Raw genomic sequence first — 19,941 nt, 5'->3', positions numbered from 1 at the left:
TGGAAATAGGAAAGTGAAAACACCAATTGTAAATCCAATTAGCTGTCCAAAATTATGGTAGGCCCCCATAAGGCTTAGGTCTTGAACACTTTTATCCTTCCTCTTTGTAAAATTCTCTCCTAAAAAGGAATGTAGTGATGTACTCTGAAAAACAACAAATTCATGCTCTATTGAAGCAAAGGAGGAAGAATGCTAGTGCTTAATGTGCTTTTAAAAAATATCTTCTTTTAAACAAAGGAAACATATCTGATGTGTCTCTGTTAACTGTTTTTCGATGGTATCAGTCAGTGCCTGAAGATTATAGCTCACAGTGTAGTCTAAAACTACTCAAAGAAAGTATCTCTAGCCCAGATATACAGCAGTAACAGGAATACGTTTTTGTAAACAAGTTTCACGTCCTTCACTGGTTTCTAATTTTGGATGACTTCTTACAGAGTCCTGAAGTAGTCTAGGCAGAAGAAAGAGAGCCTAGAATTGCTCTTGCAGTTGTATTCATGTGTAGTAGCCTAGGTTATCTCTAATCAGAAGTGCATAAATTATATGGGATCAGTACTTAAGTTTCCTGAAGCTGACTAGGTGTAGTTCTGTCCTGACCTAATTGAGCTCTCATCCACTTCATTTCCTTTTAAGAACTGAACTCATTTAGACATAATGTCTAAATTAGTGATATCAAAATAACATTCCCTACTCCTTGATGGCTACGTTTGCACCTGTTCAAGAGGGGAAATGAGACAACAAAGTCTTCCCACAGCTCTAAAGGGGAAAGCACTTAGCCAAAGTTACCCTGAGGGGCTTTTTGTGTGTTAGAAGCTCATCCTTGCTAGTGACTTCATCTAGGACATTTTGATAAAACGGACATTTCTGCAACCTGCACTGGTGAGTGAAGAAAAGCTGCTAAAAATGTACTCCAGTAGTTCTTTATCCTTTCATGTATATTAAGAAAACAATGTTGTAGGTTCTCCTACCTTCTTTCAAATCAAGGACATTACTGGCCAAAACAGTGGATGTCATTTGTGTACCGTTCTCAGTCATTTTCCTGTCTGGATGAGAGCAAGAAAATTACAGGTTTAGTTTACTCACTATAGCTCTCCCAACTAGCTATCCCATGTCTCTCCTCTCCCATGCACTGCCCCAAAAAAAAAAATGGATGGACTTAGCAAGATTGCTAATGTCAAAAAGTGAGTGCTTAAGTCAAAGTTTCTTATGATTTCTCTGTAGATACTGGAAGTTTAAGATGAAGGAAATAGTGCAGGCTGGCCCTGAGCTGTTGGGTATTTTTTCAGAGCTAGTGAAAATGCTCCCTCGCCCTGCAGCAGAGCAGTTTCCTTGCTAAAACAGCCCCTCAAAACAAAACCAAAACTGGAAAGTTAGAGTGTATGGAATTGCACAGACCTTTTGGTCTTGCCTCTTTAGAGCATCAACTCTTTTGAGGTGCAATAAATACAGGAAAAAAAAGTTTAGATTTTTAACTATGGCAGTGTTCTATCTGAACTAGAAATATGTTTCTCTGAGTCTTGTGTATACTTACTCTATTCTCAAAAGATTACAGGTACTTCTCAAAAGATTACAGGTAACAATATAAGTCATGTCAATGTAGTAAAGGGTCACTGCAAAATCTGGTAAGATAAATTCCTATTTCATAAGAAAGTTCTGAATGTCTCTGATTAATTACATCACCTGTAAAAGATGCTATTGCAGGAAATGAGAACTAATAGAAAAATAGGTTCAAGGTTTTATATTGAAAAATATTTCAGCATGACTTAGCTTTTTTGTTCCTTTTTGTGTCAGTAGTTGATTTCTCAATATTTTCAAATGAGTGCTCTTCATTTTTGTAATCAGTTTTAAGTAACTTCTTCCTTTTAGTCTTCCTCACCAGAGGGTCACCATGTTTATGACTTTAAAACCTGGTACTTTTTCAGAGCCTGTTACTGTTTCTCCTGATTTTCATAAACAAATGACTTCCCTTTACCTGCAGCCACTGTAAAAGTGGTGTAAAAGACAATAGGACTGAAAAAAAAAGTTTGTTTCAGATGATAGTGTGGTTTGCTGCTGTCAGTGTACTTGCAATAATTTAAACAAGGAGACAAGCTTGTTCTGTCCCTACCTTCTATTTTGGCAGTGAGTGAACATGACAGTGCTCTGTATTTTATCTAGCTTTTCCTGTTTAAGTCCTTACACATAGTTAATAGCTTATTTTTCTCTTCTTGTCTGTTTCAAGTGCTCTTAAGAGTACCTAAATAGCCACAGAAATTTCCAATGTACATGGATTTCAGGAAAGTGCATAGTGTAGTCCTTTTTTAGAAGTACAGAAAAACATAGGAGGTCCATCCTGCCATAGAGAAAGAAGTTTAGCACAGAACTAAGTTCCCAACTTAGTAGAAATTTAATCTTTTTTAAATTGGAGAAACAAATCTCTTTTTAGGCTGTTTTTTTTTTCTTTCTTTAGCTGCAGTTGACTTACTGATGATTTATTTCAGGGAAGAAACCAAAACCGTCTCGTTCTGAGTCCCCTACTACAACTCCAAACATATCTGTGAAAAAGAAAAACAAAGATGGAAAGGGTAAGTCCAAATAGTTGTCACCAAAATGTTTAGGAGAACATAGTGTGTGAGTGATCTGTAAAAAGAAAAAATTGACCAGTACACTTGTGATGCAAACATAGGTCTTGTGTTCAGGGGTGGTTAACATCTCAAGGCAAGGAAAAGATGAGCACATGAGTTTTCTTGGTGAAATATTCAGTTCCTTGGGAGAATAATGTATTTGTCACTTTAGTTGCAAGGGTTCTTGGAAACTCTTCAACATCCCTGCAGAGTTTGCTGTGTTTTGAGTGGAGTGCTTTGCATTATATTAATGCTTCTTAGGCTGTGGTTATTTTGACAGATGATCTTTGCAAATGTGTTCCATCTGTATGTGTCTAATTCTGTATGAGGCTAACCAAGCCCACCAGTTGGCAGCAGGAAGTACCAAGTCCTGAATTTTGAAAAAACTTATAGCCCAACTTGAACACTTGGGCAGAAAACTTGGGGGTTTGATACTTTCATTCCTTCTGTGTTTAAAAGGTAGAAATAAAAATAAATGCCAGATAACATACAATAAATAATTTCTCAGTTTGAAGTGTTCCGTAGTGCCTGTGAGTTTTGTCAGCAGCTTTGACAAAGCGTTGCTTTGCTGTGGGGTCCAACGCCGCACCCGTGGCCAGGCTGGTGTTGGAAGGGAAGGCTGATTCCCAGCCCCAGGGAGCTGTGCCGTCCTCGGTGGGAGCTGGAAATGAGCCTCCCCTGTGTCACCAGGGCCTGCTGCATGTGACAGATGTGCTTGCATGAGTGCAGGACTTGCCAGGAAAGCAGCCTAGCCAGTCCTGGACACTGGTGGCAAAAGAATGCCACGCTCTTGAGGTCAGAAAAATCTCTATTCTGACAAATTAGTATGTTGGGGTTTTTTTTCCTTTTGAAGAGGCATTTTCTGCAATAACAGGAAGAAAAACCTGTTGGCAATCAATAAATATTTTGTATGTTAATGCCATCAATTTTAAACGTGCATTGTTGTATTTTTTTTAAATTAAAACCCGCTTTTTATATAAAAACAAAAGGAGTATCAGAGGAACATCCAAGTGGTGCTCAGATGAAATTATAGAAAACATGGAAGCAGCTAGCCACAAAATGAAAAGGTGGAAGAGTCTAATAGTTCTGTCGATGATAGCAAGGATATTCCATAATTCACATTTGTCCATTGTTACAAAGTTGCTAATTCTGAAGGGAATAAAATGGAACATGCTGCCTCAAACCACTGCTTCGTATGAAACCCATTTATTTTGCATTTTTAGGAAGACAAAATCGAAGTAAAAAGCATAGTAATATGACCATCCATGGCAGGGAACCAGCTAGAAAATCACAAGAGCTGCCTGTCTGTTACCTAGGGGGACCTTATATGCTAAAACTACAAGCTCTCCATTCAATTGCATGATACAATGCATAGAGAAAACTGAATTTTCCACATATTTCTTTTTCTGCTGTGACTCAGAGGAGGTTAAATATTCTGCCTGTAAGTAAAGCAAACCTGTTTTTTGCAGCCAGTCTTCTTCACAGTGATTTTTAGTGGCTAAGCAGTGACAAATTTTCAGGTTACCTTGATGCAATTGAGCATTTTTAGTCTAGACTACAACAAAAACACCCTGGATTAGGTGGTAAATGGCTGGGAATGCTCTCACTGCTGCCTGACATTGTGTCTTGCCTAAGCAGACTGGTTTTGCCTTTGGGGTATCTGAGGGCTGGGAGGCTGGTTTATGTAAGCTGGGAGACATTTGTTGCAAAGGCAGTGTTTTTTCTCTAGGAATGCTCATTTTTCAAGCTTCCACCTGCTGAAGGAGCTGCTAAGATGTTTGTATAGGCAGTGCTGATGACTTTGATGAATATTTGCTAAATATAGTTTATAATATAGTAATATAGGAATTTCAATTTTTAAGAGATCTCTTATTGGGAATAAGGTTCAGACTGATGGTCGTAAAGTTGAAAAAATCTGCTGGGCTAAATTGAAGCTATGAAAAGAGATCCTGTCACCTTCTGATCTGCTGGGCATCATTTTTTGTGAAACTTCAGCAAATGCCATCCTTGCTGTTTTTGCCCAGCTACTTGTGGGAGGTGATACAAGAAGTTTTTTCTTGCTTTCTCAGACTAACAACTAAGAAGCTTATGTGCAGCTTCAGATTCCCAAAAGAACATCAAGCACCAAAAACCTTAAAAAAAAAAAAAAGGAAAAAAAGGGTCTCATTAGTTACATGAGTTTAGACTCCTTAAATGTGGTTTTGGGGAAAAAAAAAAAAAGCAAATTTTGTGCTAGTTTTAAGTATTCACCATCTGTAATTTTAATACCCTTTCTTTATATGTGGCAAACACTGAACAGATGTGATGGATTTTCATATAAAATGTTTGTCCCCACTTGTTTGTAAAATGAAATTTAAATGTTGTCTACCAGCAAGCACAAGCACTCACTGGATTAAAAAAAAATTACCTTTTTCTGTACTTTGTTGTTGAAGGTTTGCCTGCCTCAGCATATATCACCGATTGCCCTGCATAAATCTCATTGTTAAAGGCAAGGATTTTGTTTAGCCTTTTAAAGGATTATAACACTCACCTCGATTCAGCAAAGCATCTAAGCAACAGCTTAATTTCCAGCATTTTTAGGGGGTAGAACTGAACATGTTCCTTTTCAAGGTAAAGCAATAGTGACTGCTTCTGTAACTGGATTAGGCAGGAGGGAAATGGGCACATGGGTGACTAATGCTGTCTGATGTTGGTGGTCCCACATAGGCTGTAGGTTACAGAGTGGCTGGGGTATTTGGACACCTAGATTATGATAACTCACAAGATTATAATAACTTCCTTTCCCATGCCCTTCCATCACTATTTCCTAGTCTTGATGATATATTATAATGTGTTTTGTAAAGATATCAGCTTCTTAATTTTAAGATTATTTGCATCATTAAAAAAAATGGCCAAATAACATATTTGTTTTGTTTTGTTTCTGAAATTCTTTTATTCTAGGAAATACAATTTATCTCTGGGAGTTCTTACTGGCACTGCTCCAGGACAAAGCTACGTGTCCTAAATATATCAAATGGACTCAAAGAGAGAAGGGCATTTTCAAACTGGTAGATTCCAAAGCTGTGTCCAGGTTGTGGGGAAAACACAAAAACAAACCTGACATGAATTATGAAACAATGGGTAGAGCTCTCAGGTATGTGCATTTTTAATAGTAGATTGGTTTTGTTGCTTTAATGTTTGTATGCATTAAATGCCTCAGTTAATTTGAATAACACAAAAATCTAGTATTCAATTAGTTTGGGAAATGAAAATGTTATTTCAGCAAAATAAATTAGCTAACTAAGATTAACCCTCACTAACCTCAATTCCAAGTCAGTCACCTTCAGTTTCAGCATAGATGCTTTTCAGTAGTGCTGCAAAACTGCATCTTCACAGTCATACACAGATAAGTAAGAGACTGAAGAGTGGGGCAAATCTTTTTACATAAAATTTCAATCTATTTTCATAAAAATTTTGCCAACATTTATGTGTATTCATTAAGTTATTTGCACTTGTTGCCCACAATTCCATCTCCAATGGAAAATGCAGTTTTAGAATTCAGTTTTTGTTTCACTTCTCTGAACTTGTGTGTACAGACAGTTCTAAAACATAAACTCGTGTGGCACTGCCTGTCAGGCTGGGAGTTTTCTCATACATAAAAAACTGTGCCAAATAAGTAGACAATGATGGAGATTCAGTCTTATCAGCTGATTGATAATTGTCCAACTGAGCCGTATGCATTTCTTTTTATTTCCCCTCACCTTGGTGTGCATAATTTCAAGTTGTCCTACTAATTTGTAAGTATGACAGAAATAGGGCTCTCCTGTCCTGTTCCCTTTGCTTTGTTGCTGCTAAAATGTCTGCCTGTGCTCACTGGTGAATAAACAGCAATTCAGATTACTGAAAGAACTATAGGAGTCAAAAGGAGAATTGAAAGTTTCATGCAACTCTTTACAAAGTGTGAGTTGATAGCGGATCTGCCAAGTCATGGAGTTCTTTTCTTTCTCCTCAGAGTTATCTAAGTTTGAAGTTAAAAGGTGGCATGAAATACCAGTTAAAAAATAAGTTGTTTGAGGACAAAAGTACATTATTAATTTGGCCACTTTTTATAATGAAGAAACTAGACACATAAAAGTTTTTTGACTTGTTGGTGCTGTGTTTATTTTCTGGGAGTTTTATTGCTTTGTTTTGTTTTTGTCAGAAAACCTGTGTAACTTGATGTGTGTGCACTTTAAACAGATACTATTACCAAAGGGGAATCCTTGCTAAAGTAGAAGGTCAGCGCCTGGTGTATCAATTTAAAGACATGCCAAAAGATCTCATCTATATTGATGATGAAGATGCCAGCCCTAGCACTGAATCATCAGATTCAACTCTGCTCTCACCTGCTGTGGCCAACAGAAACCAACCAAGCAGAACTAGAGCGTCTGCAAACACAGGAACAAAGGGAGGATCAGCCTCAGTGGTAAAAACAGGAAACTCGAAGCCTGCTAAGCTGAAGGAGCAAGTAGAAGTTGTACAGCAGCAGACACCTGGCTTGAGTTCAGAAGTTTTGAGGACAATGCAATCTCCACAGCCAGTACCACCTGCTCAGCTTTTTCGGACAGTTCATGTAATGCAGCCATTGCAGCCCCTCACAGAAGGACAAGCAGCTGTAACCAGTAATGTTCCAGATGACTCGTTAAATTCCTCAGTTCAGAATATAAGGTAAGGAAATGTACAGAAAATAAATATTTGAATGATAATATATTCACAGGATGATGGCTAGATAAACTTGATTCTTTGTTTTGCTTCCAAGAAATGCTGGTCTTCCAGTTTGGTTGAAGTGAAATGATGTCTTTGTGGCTCATTCTAGGAATTTAGAGTTACTACAGCGTAATATGACAGGTACATGACAGATACACATATAACTGAACTGACCATGGTGGAGGGAAGATCATTTTTTTCCACGGTGTTAGGCCTGACGCATATCATTTAATAAGGAAAAAATATACAACTTCTCTTTAAAACTGACATTGTCAGTTCTTCCCCCCCAGAAGTTGTGTTTTCATGTCTGCTTTTACACTGGTGTCCTTGCTTTTGAATTATACATGGTGCGTTTCCACAATACCTTCAAAATTATTTTCCTTCTTTCTTCTTAATTTTTCTTCATAAGAATTTTTTGTCATCTTTTGCATCTTTTGTATTGTCCTCAGGTACAAGGAAAAGCTCCATATTACCTGCTCTTGCATTTTGCTGCTGTTACAAGAACAAGTTCTTCCTATTGTAGGAAACAATTAACAGACTAATCCTTTGGGAGTTGTGCATCTGTAGACATTTGGGAGCCAGTCATGCTTCCATGCTTAATCTGTGAGTCAGCTGGCTGGCACTACACAGCACTTAAGCATCATGACTCTTTTGCACTTACCCCTTGGTAGCAGAATTTACTTGTAAAAATGGACAACGGCACCATAGTAAAAGGAAAGGAGTACAGGCATAATTGAGGCTATATTGAACCATATAAGTCAGCAGAACAATAATGCTAAACATGAATAGGGGGAAAGTTCAGCAATTTACAGAGTTAAATAGCTCTAGGCTAGACCTCACTAGATTATGGATCACAAACAATATCAGTAGTAAAGATGTTAGAAGGAATGGTAACAACAAACAGAAGTATCCGTAAGACTTAAGGCAGGCAAGAAGTCCAGCCAAATGTTTGGAAAACTATTCAGTGACATCATGACATGCAATTACTGCATTGCAGTATTTCCCAGTCAGACCTTGGGTAATAAGCTAAGGGAAAAAATAGTAGAGATGATACATGTGTGAAGCTCAGATGAAACAGGAGCCTTAAATCCTTGGAATTCTGTATTATCTTGGTTCGCATCCATTTTTTTTAACCAGAACATTATTCCAAGAAGTCTCTAACTGTACTTAGCCAAGATGACAAAGTGAAGGAGTTCAAACAGAAGCATCAAACCTGTTCAGAATGGTAGAGAAGTACTGCTGATTAAGAAAGTTTATACTAAAGGGTCTGAGCAGTGAGAGTGAAAATAAAAACTACAATCCAGACGTTTTTGGTGTGCATTTAACCAAGTTGGGACAAGCTGCAAAATAGGCGCTGATGAGTCCTGTGCAATAGACACTGCCCATTTCAGGCTCTCAAAATACAACTTATGACAGATATATTTCTGCTCAGCTTCAAAACCCAAGGTGAGGTAGAATGGCATACTGAACATTTTTCAGAGCATGTGTTTTAGGTGTTGTCTTATAAGGCTGAAACAACAGTTTGTTCAGACAGCTCTAAATCTTCAGCAGATGAATGTACACATTCTGAATTGTTGCAGCAGGGCTTCTGTAGGGGTTGAAATGAATGGTCTGTATGATTTGAAAATGTACAGCAGGTATGACTGCCGTTGTAGACTAAAAACTGACAAACCTTGTGATGTATGCACACACTGTCTGGGGTTGTTGTCGGAGCCACTTTATAGCGTGGAAAGCATGAGGACAAATAGCAGCTTTGGTTGCCAGTTGCTGTACAATGGCTGGGGCATGTAAATAGTCAAGGTCATTTGGGCAAAACAGCAACCAGGATCTGGTAATGATCCTCAAAAGGTTTTCTTATGCATGCCAGTTAGTGGCTGGGCTCTGTCTTGAAGCGTGAACATCTTGAACCCATATTATTTGTTTTATGCAATTTAGTTTTAAAAGTTTTACTCATGTCAATGTTCACCCCTCTTCTTCATGGAAAGAAATGTTTTTCCCTCTGCAGCAATTTGCTTCTGTTCTGTTGTGAGAAGGAAAAACTAGTAGAGAAAATATTGAGCATCTTTGAGGTCAAAACAACTGGTTTCTTAATGCTTAACCGTAGCCTTCAGAGCATATTTGAATGTGTATCTTCTCTGCTAAGGTTCTCGGTAAAAGAATCATATTTGAAGATTGTTGTGAAGTGCTTGTGTCATCATCCCTGACCTGCGCTAGGCAGCACTGCCTGGTACAGACCACTCCCAAAGCATCACTGGGAGAGTGTTGCAGCCCAAGGCCCAAGTTCCCCAAGGCCTCATGGCAATTCTCAAAGGAATGGGTGTGTTGATGTAAATCTGTGATTAGCTTTTCATGGGACAGGCAGTGACTTCATTGATAGCTGCACAAAGCTTGTATCTTACTCTGAAGTGGAAAGGTCTTGGCTTTTGGATGGCTTTTGATGTGCTTTTTGGAGAAGTTTTGGTGCTTCTCTATGAAAGGGAGACAAGGAGAAGTGTTACTTACAAAGGATAAAAGTCTCTTCTTCAGCCCCAGTGCTTAAACAGAAAGGCTGTGATGTGCTAACTGAGGCTTGGGAAACAGGGCAGGAGCAGGGTCAGGTCAAGCAAACTGGGTTTTGCTGACTGAGGAAAATATCTAGTATCCCTAGTGGGAGTATCTGGAATTGTAAACACACTGCTCTTCTGCAGGTTTAACTGTTCTGGCCTGGTGTATGCAGGCACAGTAACTGCAGACTCCAGTCGTGCAACTGAGTTCGGCACCACATGTTTCCAGTGAGAAGATAAAACCAAAAATGCCTCTCTGGATGAGCATTTTATTGCTTAGTTTTTCAAATGAGCCAGCTTTTATGAGGAAAAAAAGGTTTGAGTTTCGTGCTTGTAAAATTTTTCTGTTTAAACCAGAATAATGGACAAAGATTAACCAGAACACCTGGATTATTGGAGTAATTGTGTTTTGCCTTGGAATTAGGAGGCACTGGCTTGGGATTCAGCTCTGTGTACATTGGCTCATTCTGAGCATTAAAGGGCATCCTTTCTGTTGCTGTAGAAAGTGCACCTCTCCTGTTTGGCTCACTATTTACCTTGCCTAGAGTATCCTACAGGCCTGAAAGGTGCCCATGTTTGGACAAGTAAATTTTTCCCTTAAATGATGAGGACTGCAAATAAAGAGAGATGCATTTTTATTTACCTTTAATCTAGAGTAGTAGTGATTTGAGATGGAGTGAAAAGAGATTCTTATGTTACTTACAGTTCAGAGAATATCATATAGAGAGTAATTTTAATTTATATGTCTGTCTCTGTTACTGGCTGTATGGGACATGGCTGGCAGCTCTATATGCCAAGAAACTTGCAATTAGCTGACTTCTGACAAACCCTGTGCAATATTTTAGCACACTTCAGGTTTTTAATCTGTTTTTGTCAAAATTCAGCTTGCTGTTTTCTTTCTGTACTTGCAAGTTGTTATTGTGGTAAGCTTGGACAGAGCACATTAGAAGACCAGAATCCTGACTCAGTTCTGTAATGGGGGGAAGGCTAATACAGGCCACAGAGGACCAATGGGATATGTTTTCTGTGTTCACTTCTGAATGGGAGAACCTTGACATGATGAATCAATGACAGTTTTCATCACGATCTTTTTGCATCCTTCAAGGTAGAAAATTACTTCTGAGGGTGACACAAGCATACATTGCAGTGGCAGGATCCTGATTCAAGAGGAGGAGGAAGTAGCTGAATGTGAATCATATTTTTTCAGGGTGTGAGCATTCTAAGTAAGAACAGTGATGAAGCCAAGAATTCACCAACACTGTGTATTGGTCCCAGTAAGCAGAGTCAATTGCCTTTGAAAGCCATGTGTACCCAAGCAAACACATGCTTTCTGCTGTTCCATAATCTGTTTCTGTGTCCAGGCTGTGATGCTTTGGCGGTCTGACTGCAGCAATGCTGATGTTAAAAAAAAAAAAAAGGAACTGTCTAGCAGTTTATCAACTCTGAAACATGTGATTACAGCTACTATATCAAATGAAGTGTCTTCATCTCATACCTTATATAGACATTGTCTTGTGTAAGTTGCACAGTGAACATCAGCATTATTTTCTGTAATCCTCCTTCACACCCTATCTCTATTGGCTTTGCTCGAGCTCACATAACCCCACAGACACAGGGAACCAGTCTGGCACTGTTCTTCTGAGACCTTGCATTGACCATCGGCTTTCGGACCCTTTTTCTTGAATAAGTGCAAGAGTCCCATCAGCATGATGTCAGCTAGTGTTGTGGCCCATCACTCCTGTGCCATTTCTACAGGTCTCCTGAATAAAAACCATCACAGATGTAAGTCTTGGTAAAGGGCTCCCTAGGTCTCTTGATGGGGAACATGGGCAAAAGAGCATGATGCCAGCTGTAGACTTGTGAATAATCAGAAACAGCTTCTGAAGACCCTCCTTTGATCGGCCACCATCAGTGCACGTGTTTTGCTTCTGTTTGTAGTTAGGCAGCAGTCTTCTGTCATTGCTCCAAAGGCAAGCCTGCAGTTCTAAAAGCTCTCCAGCACACTGACTAGTAGGTATTGTTGGATCTGGCTCACTGCTGCCGTAGCCTTCCCCAAAGGAAGGGAAACAGGAGTGCTCATTGTTACAAAGAGCTCATCTCTGTAATCTCTTAGGTGAAGGCTTGACTGCTATCCAGGTTTTCAGGTTGGTGAGAAAAATGTCTTTTCTGAGGGAGGTGGTGGTCAGAAATAGACTGGTCTCAGTGGGCTGCTACAAGAAACTGTGATTTAGCTTACAACAGGGTGTGTTTCTCAGAACACATTTCCAATATGGACAGCTTCTATCACAGCAAAGACTTTGCTTATAACCAAACATTTTGATTTTCCTGCAGCTAAAGACAACCTTTTCTTAAGCCCACTTCTGATTTAATTTCTGAGATATGCAAGAAGGTGGCTGCTTATTAACAGAAAGGACTATAGTGTAGTCTAATCAGATTAATTTTGTTTCTGCACAATAAGATATCCATAGGAGCTCTCTTTCCATGTCTCTGGCACTGCTGAAAGAGGTGGAGGTTCTGCAGCTCTGTTAGCAGCAAAGTTCCTGAGTTTTAATTCAGGTGACTGTGCAATTTTGAAAAATTCTGAAAAGAAGACTGTTAGATTTTATGGTTCAGAAAAAAGGACACGTTGAGAGTTGTCCTCTGCTTCTGTCCTCTCTTACCTCTCTCTATGTATGTCTTAATATTGCTTTGTTTCATTTCATTACTGTGCTGTGAAATACTTGGTTTACCTTGGCTTGCAGCTTCAATATTTTTGGTATCTTTTCCATCTCATAGATTTCACATAAATTACCATAAATAAACTTGTTTTTCTTGCCTGTCACTATTTATCTCTTGATGAGCTAATAAGATATTGCACAATTCTAGGCCATTAACAGTAAAAAATGGCCCAAGAAATAGATGATAATTTTCTGCCAAGCTAAAATGACTTCAGAATTTTTGTCATTCTTTTCTCAGTTGTAATCAGATTGTTTTACGGCAGAATTTCCTTTCCATTGCTGTTGCTCAATGTTCGTGTTCTTTTTGAAATCTCAGCAGCAAGTTTTAAAATAATCACCCAAAAGATTTGTACCTTAGAGAAGAAAGGCTGTTAGCAAAATGCCAGTGAAATTCAGAAACATAGCAAAATATAGACTTAAAAGCACCTAAAACAGTGTAGCCCAGCGTTAATAAATCACCTTAATTATTGTGCACTTTTCTTTTTTTTTGTAAAACAGACAAAATTATTAACCAAGCAGTATCTTTTTCAATTGTGTTTGAGGCAAATAGTTTAGGAAGATAGATTTTTAGTTAGTAGTCAGGTTTTACAAATAAGGCAAATGTCTTGCTTTGCTGCCATTAGCATAAATAAATATTTATGATATGCTTGTACAGCTACCTGCTGCATGCAGTTAGCAAGCACACCCTGTGTGTGTATGCATATATGTGTATGTACAGGTCGATATATACATGTATCATATAGTTGTATCTTGGCTGATGGAGAAGACAACACATCTGGAGTAAACCTCAGGCACAGGACTGCCTTTCAAAAGAGATAAAATGAAATAAAATTAATATGCAGATAATAATTAGAGTGTTCTGAGACAAGTGGTCTGGTTTCATCTCAGAGCTGTTGCTCCTCGTGCTTTGCAGATACCTGCATTGATTAGATGCCGTTCACACATTTTGAGCTTATCCTTCAAAGCCACTTGGCAGCTAGCAGCTTTTATTTTCACAAAACAACTACAGAACAAGGAACTAGCTTCAAGATAATACTTGGAGGGCATACTGGAACAGGCTAGCAGCTTTAGCCTCTGCTTTCAAAATTGCAGCTATTGTGTTGTTCTTAATCCTTCAAAACTCACGTAGGTTTCTTCATGGATGAAGAACTGCCTTGGTATCTATTCTGATACTTTTGATACTTTTCTAATGGCAGGTGTCAGTTATCTCTCCTTCATAGTTGTTCCACTTGCATTGCTGGTTTCTGTAGACTTTCCTGGGTTGAGCTGTACCTGTTTGACATTTTGATTTTATTACAAGTTTATTTAACTGTATATATTTTGCTTTTTTTATTTTTCAAAGAACCTAGTGGATGCCCTCATCCTGTTGCTACTTCTGACATTAGTGACTTTTCTGTCTAGGTCCCAGGGGAATTGCTGGGAAAAAAAAATAGTTAGCACTGATAACCCTTAGGAGACTTGGTATGAGCCTTGGTAATGTCATTCTGAGCCTCGCGCTTTAGGCTTGGTTGCTGGTATTTGCTGTGCCAGCACCAAGTTCTCCAGAAATTTGAAAGAAAGAAGCAATCACTCTAGCTGGTGCTTCACCTTCAACCAGGCCCATTTCCATGAACTTTTTCTGTTATGTGAAAAAGGAGCTCAAGTTTGACTCTGGTGTCAGTCACATCAAATTTTGTTTCATGGTTATGATGGCTGCTGTGATGAGACCTGTGTGGGTGCCTCATTGCAAGGATTTGGATTTCGTTTGCTGTAGCAGCATTGCTGGGTACTGCAACTGTACTCCCCTTTCTTGGGAGGAAGAGAAAGTTACAGATGGAAATTTTGTTTCTTATAGTACCAAGCCCTAAGTGATGTGGGGAAAAGATTGCCTGCAGGAAGGACTGGCAGCTGGAGGATGTTCAGGGAAGCACCCATATGCTCTGAGCTTGATACCAGCAGGGTTACTGGGCCTGCTCTTGCTGGAGCAGTCTTTGGAGCTCAGCTAGAGGCCTTTCCCAGGACTGTGCTGAGTGGGGCATGAGAAACCCTCTACATATATTCCTGCACTTGTCTCTGCTGCTGCACTAAGGAAGGGGGAATGCAGGTCCCTGTGCAGTTGGACTATGACCAGCAGCAGCAGCTGCATGCACGCACATTGTCCCATAGCTTCAGCACCACCTAAATCCTGCTTTGGTAAGCTTTTTGGTGCAACTGTGGTAGCCAGAGTATGGTTTTAAATGGAAGATTTGAATATGCTGAATTAGATTGGACTGGTCAGTGGCTAGATGTTGAAATGTAGACTTACACAGAGCAATGAAAAATGAATTCTGTATGGGTAGAAGGAGTGTAGAACAGAGGACATTCCATGGTTGATGTATGGCAGGCAACCCTTACAGCACACCTGAGGTCCAGTTTTCAGAAAGAAGAGCAGGCAATATTGTGCATGGACATGAAAGTATGAATGTTGACATTAAATTGCTTTCCATCAAAAGTGATTGCAGCAGGGGTAGAAATAAGCTAGGAGGTGGACGTAGGTTTTTTTTATTTTATTTTTGAGAAAACACAAAGTACAGCTTAAGACTGAAAAGGGGGAGGAGGCCAGGCAGGACTAAACATTGAAGAGAAGCAGGAAGATTGGAGAGAACTCTGCATGACAAACAGAAAGAAAGAAAGATTGCCACAGACATCATGGCACGGTGACATGGAACAATCTGTGTCAGGGTCTCAGAGAAGTTACTCTTCCTTTCCTCTCTTCCTCCCCTGGTAACCATTTATGTTTTCTGGGAGTTTTGTTTTGTTTTAATTTGTGTGACTGGAGTGTATTGCCACATTTAAGTAACCACTGTGCACTACAGTAGCTGTGTACTTGACAGTCACATGGTACCCAAGTCTGTTAGCCTGCAAAAGATGGAATCACTCCTAACTTAAAATGATGTTTTGGAAGCAGATTCTAGTCAGCTGTTTTACCAGAAGTTGTGTGTCAGCCTGGCAGACAGAGAACTCTGTGTCCTGGAAGTGAGGAAAGCTTGTGCCCAGACACTGCTACCATGTGGATACTTTTGAATACAGCTAAATGTATATGTGGATGTCAGGACAATCAAGGCCTGACTTAGGCTTGTGATTTTTTAATTACTTGGCATAATTTTTGAAATTGATGGCAGATCTCTAGTGCGTTGTGCTTTTGATGTTGGTCAATGTTTGAGGTGGACGTCTTGGATGTGATTCTAGATTTCCTGATGAACCACTGAATGTCTCAAAGGCAGGCTGTTCAGCTTGGTGATGGCAGTATTGTTCATGTGAGGTACCTTTACTTTGGGAATCATCTTGCTGAATTCAGGGGTCAGGTCCAGTTCTTGTTTTATTAGGAGAGATTCTACTACCTGTTTTGGAAATGTTGGGTAAATGAAATGTTTATGATGCCAAATGTTTTTTCTGTAGTAAATCTATCATTATTTTTTCAAAATTCAGCATGGAAATGTTCTGACACAATAATCTTCTCTAATCTTAGCAGGACTTTGCAGACTCCAACCCAGGTTCCAGTGGTTGTTTCTCCTGGAAATCAGCAGCTGCATACTGTAACACTCCAGACAGTGCCTCTTACTACAGTGATAGCCAGCACAGATCCAGCCTCAGTAACAACAGCACAGAAATTTATTTTACAAGCCATTCCTACTTCCCAACCCATGACGGTTCTTAAAGAAAACATCATGCTACAGTCTCAGAAGCCAGTCTCACCTCCTTCCTCAATTGTGCTAAGCCCAGCACAAGTTCAGCAGGTGCTCACCAGCAGCGTGCAGACAATTTGCAATGGAACGGTCAACATGGCTTCATCTCCATCCTTCAGTTCCACCACGCCCGTGGTGACGTTCTCGCCCAGCAGCTCACAGGTGGTGTCTCAGCCCTCGGGCACGGTGATCACTTCGGTCATTAAAGCGCCGGACACGAAGCAGGTTGGCCTACAAGAAGAGGAGAAGGAGGAGAGTGACAAAGTAGAAGATACTGAGCAGTCGGAGCAGAGATTCCAGCAGCAACCATTTGTGATGGTAGTGTCCAGTTCGAATAATTTCCCATCTAACGTGCAAGTGAAGCAAGAAAATGAGCCATTGGAACCCAATTTGTATTGAAAATTAAATAATTAAAAAAAAAAAAAAAAGACCCTGTGGATGATTATTTTCATAAATGTGATGGGACCTTTTCAGTTATGTATATATTATTTGATTCTGAAGCATGATGTTGCAAAGCTACTAAATTTCTGCAGTTAATTCTTAGAATTCATGCTTTAGGATGGATTTTGATTTTCTGTTAATTGCTAAATGTTATCATATAAATAAAATTATATATTACTCATTTTTCAAAGTACAAGCATGAAGGAACATGCTTTTTATGCTATGAAGACTTACTCCTGAGGTTTTTGGCCAAAGTTTCAAACTTCCCTTATTTTGTTGTCAGTCTGTTGCAGATTTACATTGCAGTAATGTTATTGTAACCTTTTCTGTTTAATCTGTATGTGTATCACCTTTGGAAGCAGCAGTTAGTTTTAGTAAGACAGTTTCATTCCATGTGTTTGAATTTTTATGATCGAGTATCTGTTTCATATCAGTGAATGACATCAGTTTTAGACTTTGATAACCAGGTATCCTCTTGCATCTTTTGCAGCACAAGCTCTTGTGTGTGCAAAATTGAATATACACTCCTATTGAGAGTACTCAAAACATATATCCCAGAAATGGACAATGCCATGTCTATATTTTATATGAAAACATCAGATATATTTAATTACAGAAGCTAACGGCATCACTACAGGTGCAAAAGTTTCATGCCATTTTGCAAAAATGAAGCTTAACAATCTTGCTTTCTACTTCAGATTATTTTGTAAGGGGGGAGGGAAATTAAATATATACAATTTATGCAGGTTTTTGGAGATTAATACTGCTAAGAGTTCTTGTTTTTGATTGTAAATACTGTATATTCAATGTTGCAGGGAAGTTTTTTCAGCTAATTTTTTTTCCATACAAATTTTTGATAGATGCAAATAAGATCAATAAGATCGTTATGTTTAGAGGTCTAATGTTATATGTATTCATATTACTGAGTGACTTTGTATTTAAAGACAAATTTTTAAATGATGGAGCCCATTGAACAATGGGTCCTTCTTTTGTATTTTTAATTGGTTTATTATGAAAATAAATCAAATCGAAAAGCACTTTTCTGTATTTACTCCAAAATGTTTTTAATTATTATAATGTTTTGACAATCATCATAAATAAGTAAAATACACTGAGAAACAGGATAGGGTGATAGTCAGTGTGGGTCCGTGGTGGCACATGTGCAATTCACAAATCACTTCTGAACAGACTTGAATATCCTTTGAAACAGGAGTAATGTATATTTTTGTAACTGAACTGAAGGTTGAGATAAATCTAAGAACTGGACTTTAACTCCTCTTCCATCACTTCCCCGTATGTTACAAACAACACCACAAAATTCTGAGTGTAATTCAGAAAGGTTGTTGTAGCTTGTATGATACAACTGACAGCCCAAACTATTAGGGCTTCAAAAACTTGCATGTTGCAGTGTTCAAGCAGAGGGTAAGTTAATAATAAATATTTTGCCTGGTATTATGATTCTTTCAGTATAAAATGAAAGGGAATATGACTTTCTATGATTGAATTAAATTAAAAATGTTGAAGTTTTATTGATTGGTTGGTAAGGTTAAATATAACTTTAAGCACTAATACTAGAAAAACTAATAGGAGCAGAAGAGTGGCAGAGGGAGTATGGTCTTGCTATTTGACAGAAGGAACTCTACAAACTATTGAACAAGCAGTTCTCTGCCACGGCTGCCGTGATAGTTCAATGTTTCTTCCCTCTGACTCCTTGCAGTCAGGCTTCCACCTGCAAACCCAGCACCTCACCCATTTACAGGAAGGCTGGTCATACCCACACTGGTGGTTGTTTATCTGGCAGCGCTCCCTGCAGCTGGGGAGTGCTGGCAATATTTTCCGTAATGTGGATAAGCTTTGTGGAAGTATATCTGGTAACAGTCCTCACCCCGAGGGCTGTGTTAGATTGATGGAAGCACTGGAGAGGGAAGCTATTTTTTTAAATCAAGCTATAAAATAGGGATGTTTTCCTATACTACAAGTATTTCATAATTCTAGAAAATCTGAAGTGATAATGCTTGACTGACATTAGTGTTTTTAGACACAGGGAAGTTGCTTTGGTGTTTACTGGAAGTGTGGGGGGGGCGGTAGGAAATTGCACCACAAGGTTACAGCTTCACAACAAAACTTCATGCCATAGATGCAGCTATTATACATGGAAAATGATTTGTCAGTTTAGTTCATGTCAGTTGGAGAAGTGGCGGAAATCTCCAGCAGCAGTAATGCGTCTCCAGCAGCAGACTGTTGTGTAACAGACAGTAAATGGAAATCACTCCTTCCCCGTATCCCTTGGGCTCCCGTGTGCCAGCCGGGTGCATCTGTACTTTGAACTCTCTTTGATATGGCAAAGGAAGGGAGAAGCTGAGGTAAATCATAAAATGAGAGCTCACATTGGGAGTTTGAGCAACCCTTCCCCTGTCACAGCTGCCTTTGTGCCTGTGGCAGCAGCCAAACAAAACACGACAGCTAAAATCCCAGCCACTTCTGAGTCAGAAAATAAAAATTGAGGCCGCAGTTCTTTTCCACACGTGTGTGAAGCCACAGAGGAGAAAAAGGCGCTTGTTTATTTTTGAGGCATTTCACAGAAGGAAATTCCATCTGGAGGAGGCGGAGGAGAATGGAGGCCTCACGCTGCCTTTGGGAAGTCCTGTCCACCACCCTGTTGTCCTGGACACGGGCTGGGTGCTTGGTGCAGAGCACCAGCTGACACACGGAGAGGTATTTCTGGTTTTTATTCCGTTTTGCACAAAGTAGGGAGCTAGGTGGTAACCCACAAAAGACGGGTTCTCGGATTACTAAAACTTCACACTGCTTATAAATTTTAACAAATAAAGGCATCAGCCTTCATTGTTTACATATTATATAACTTTTTTCATAAAGCAATACTCTAACCTCTATTGCTAGTGGTATCACAAACTGCTCCAGGGGAGGTTTAGGTCGGACATTAGGAAGAATGAGGGCAAGTAGACATTGGAATGGGCTGCCCAGGGAGGTGGTGGAGTCACCGGCCCTGGAGGTGTTTAAGGAAATACTAGACTTGGCCTGGTTATCGTGGTGGTCAGGGACTGGACTCGATGATCATTTCCAACCAAAGTGATCTGCGATCTCTTGCTTCGCACGCCCGCGGGCGCAGTTCTTCCCTCCCTCTGAGCCTGGGGTCCGCTCCGAGGCGGTGCTCGGGACTCAGCGCTGCCGATGTCCCACTGCCGCCATG

At 39.5% G+C, this 19,941-nt stretch overlaps 1 protein-coding gene across 7 annotated transcripts in view; it reads left to right on the top strand.

Annotated features, from left to right (window-relative positions):
- Positions 1 to 17,761, top strand: part of ELF1 (E74 like ETS transcription factor 1) — a 94,785-nt gene extending 77,024 nt beyond the window's left edge. For 6 of the 7 annotated variants that reach the window (XM_084201313.1, XM_084201317.1, XM_084201316.1 and 3 more), the window contains exons 6-9: positions 2,478 to 2,561; positions 5,541 to 5,733; positions 6,819 to 7,286; positions 16,073 to 17,761. In XM_084201313.1, coding sequence (XP_084057439.1) covers positions 2,478 to 2,561; positions 5,541 to 5,733; positions 6,819 to 7,286; positions 16,073 to 16,688 — 1,361 coding nt within the window. In that variant the 3' untranslated portion in view covers positions 16,689 to 17,761. The remainder of the gene's footprint in view (positions 1 to 2,477; positions 2,562 to 5,540; positions 5,734 to 6,818; positions 7,287 to 16,072) is intronic. The other variant, XM_084201319.1, reaches the window with a different exon arrangement.
- The last annotated feature ends 2,180 nt before the right edge of the window (positions 17,762 to 19,941 follow it).

The sequence above is a fragment of the Fringilla coelebs genome (assembly GCF_963513975.1).
Source record: "Fringilla coelebs genome assembly, chromosome: 2".
Taxonomy (NCBI): domain Eukaryota; kingdom Metazoa; phylum Chordata; class Aves; order Passeriformes; family Fringillidae; genus Fringilla; species Fringilla coelebs.
Note: the sequence above shows the minus strand (reverse complement) of the source record. Positions and strands in the feature narration are given on the sequence as shown.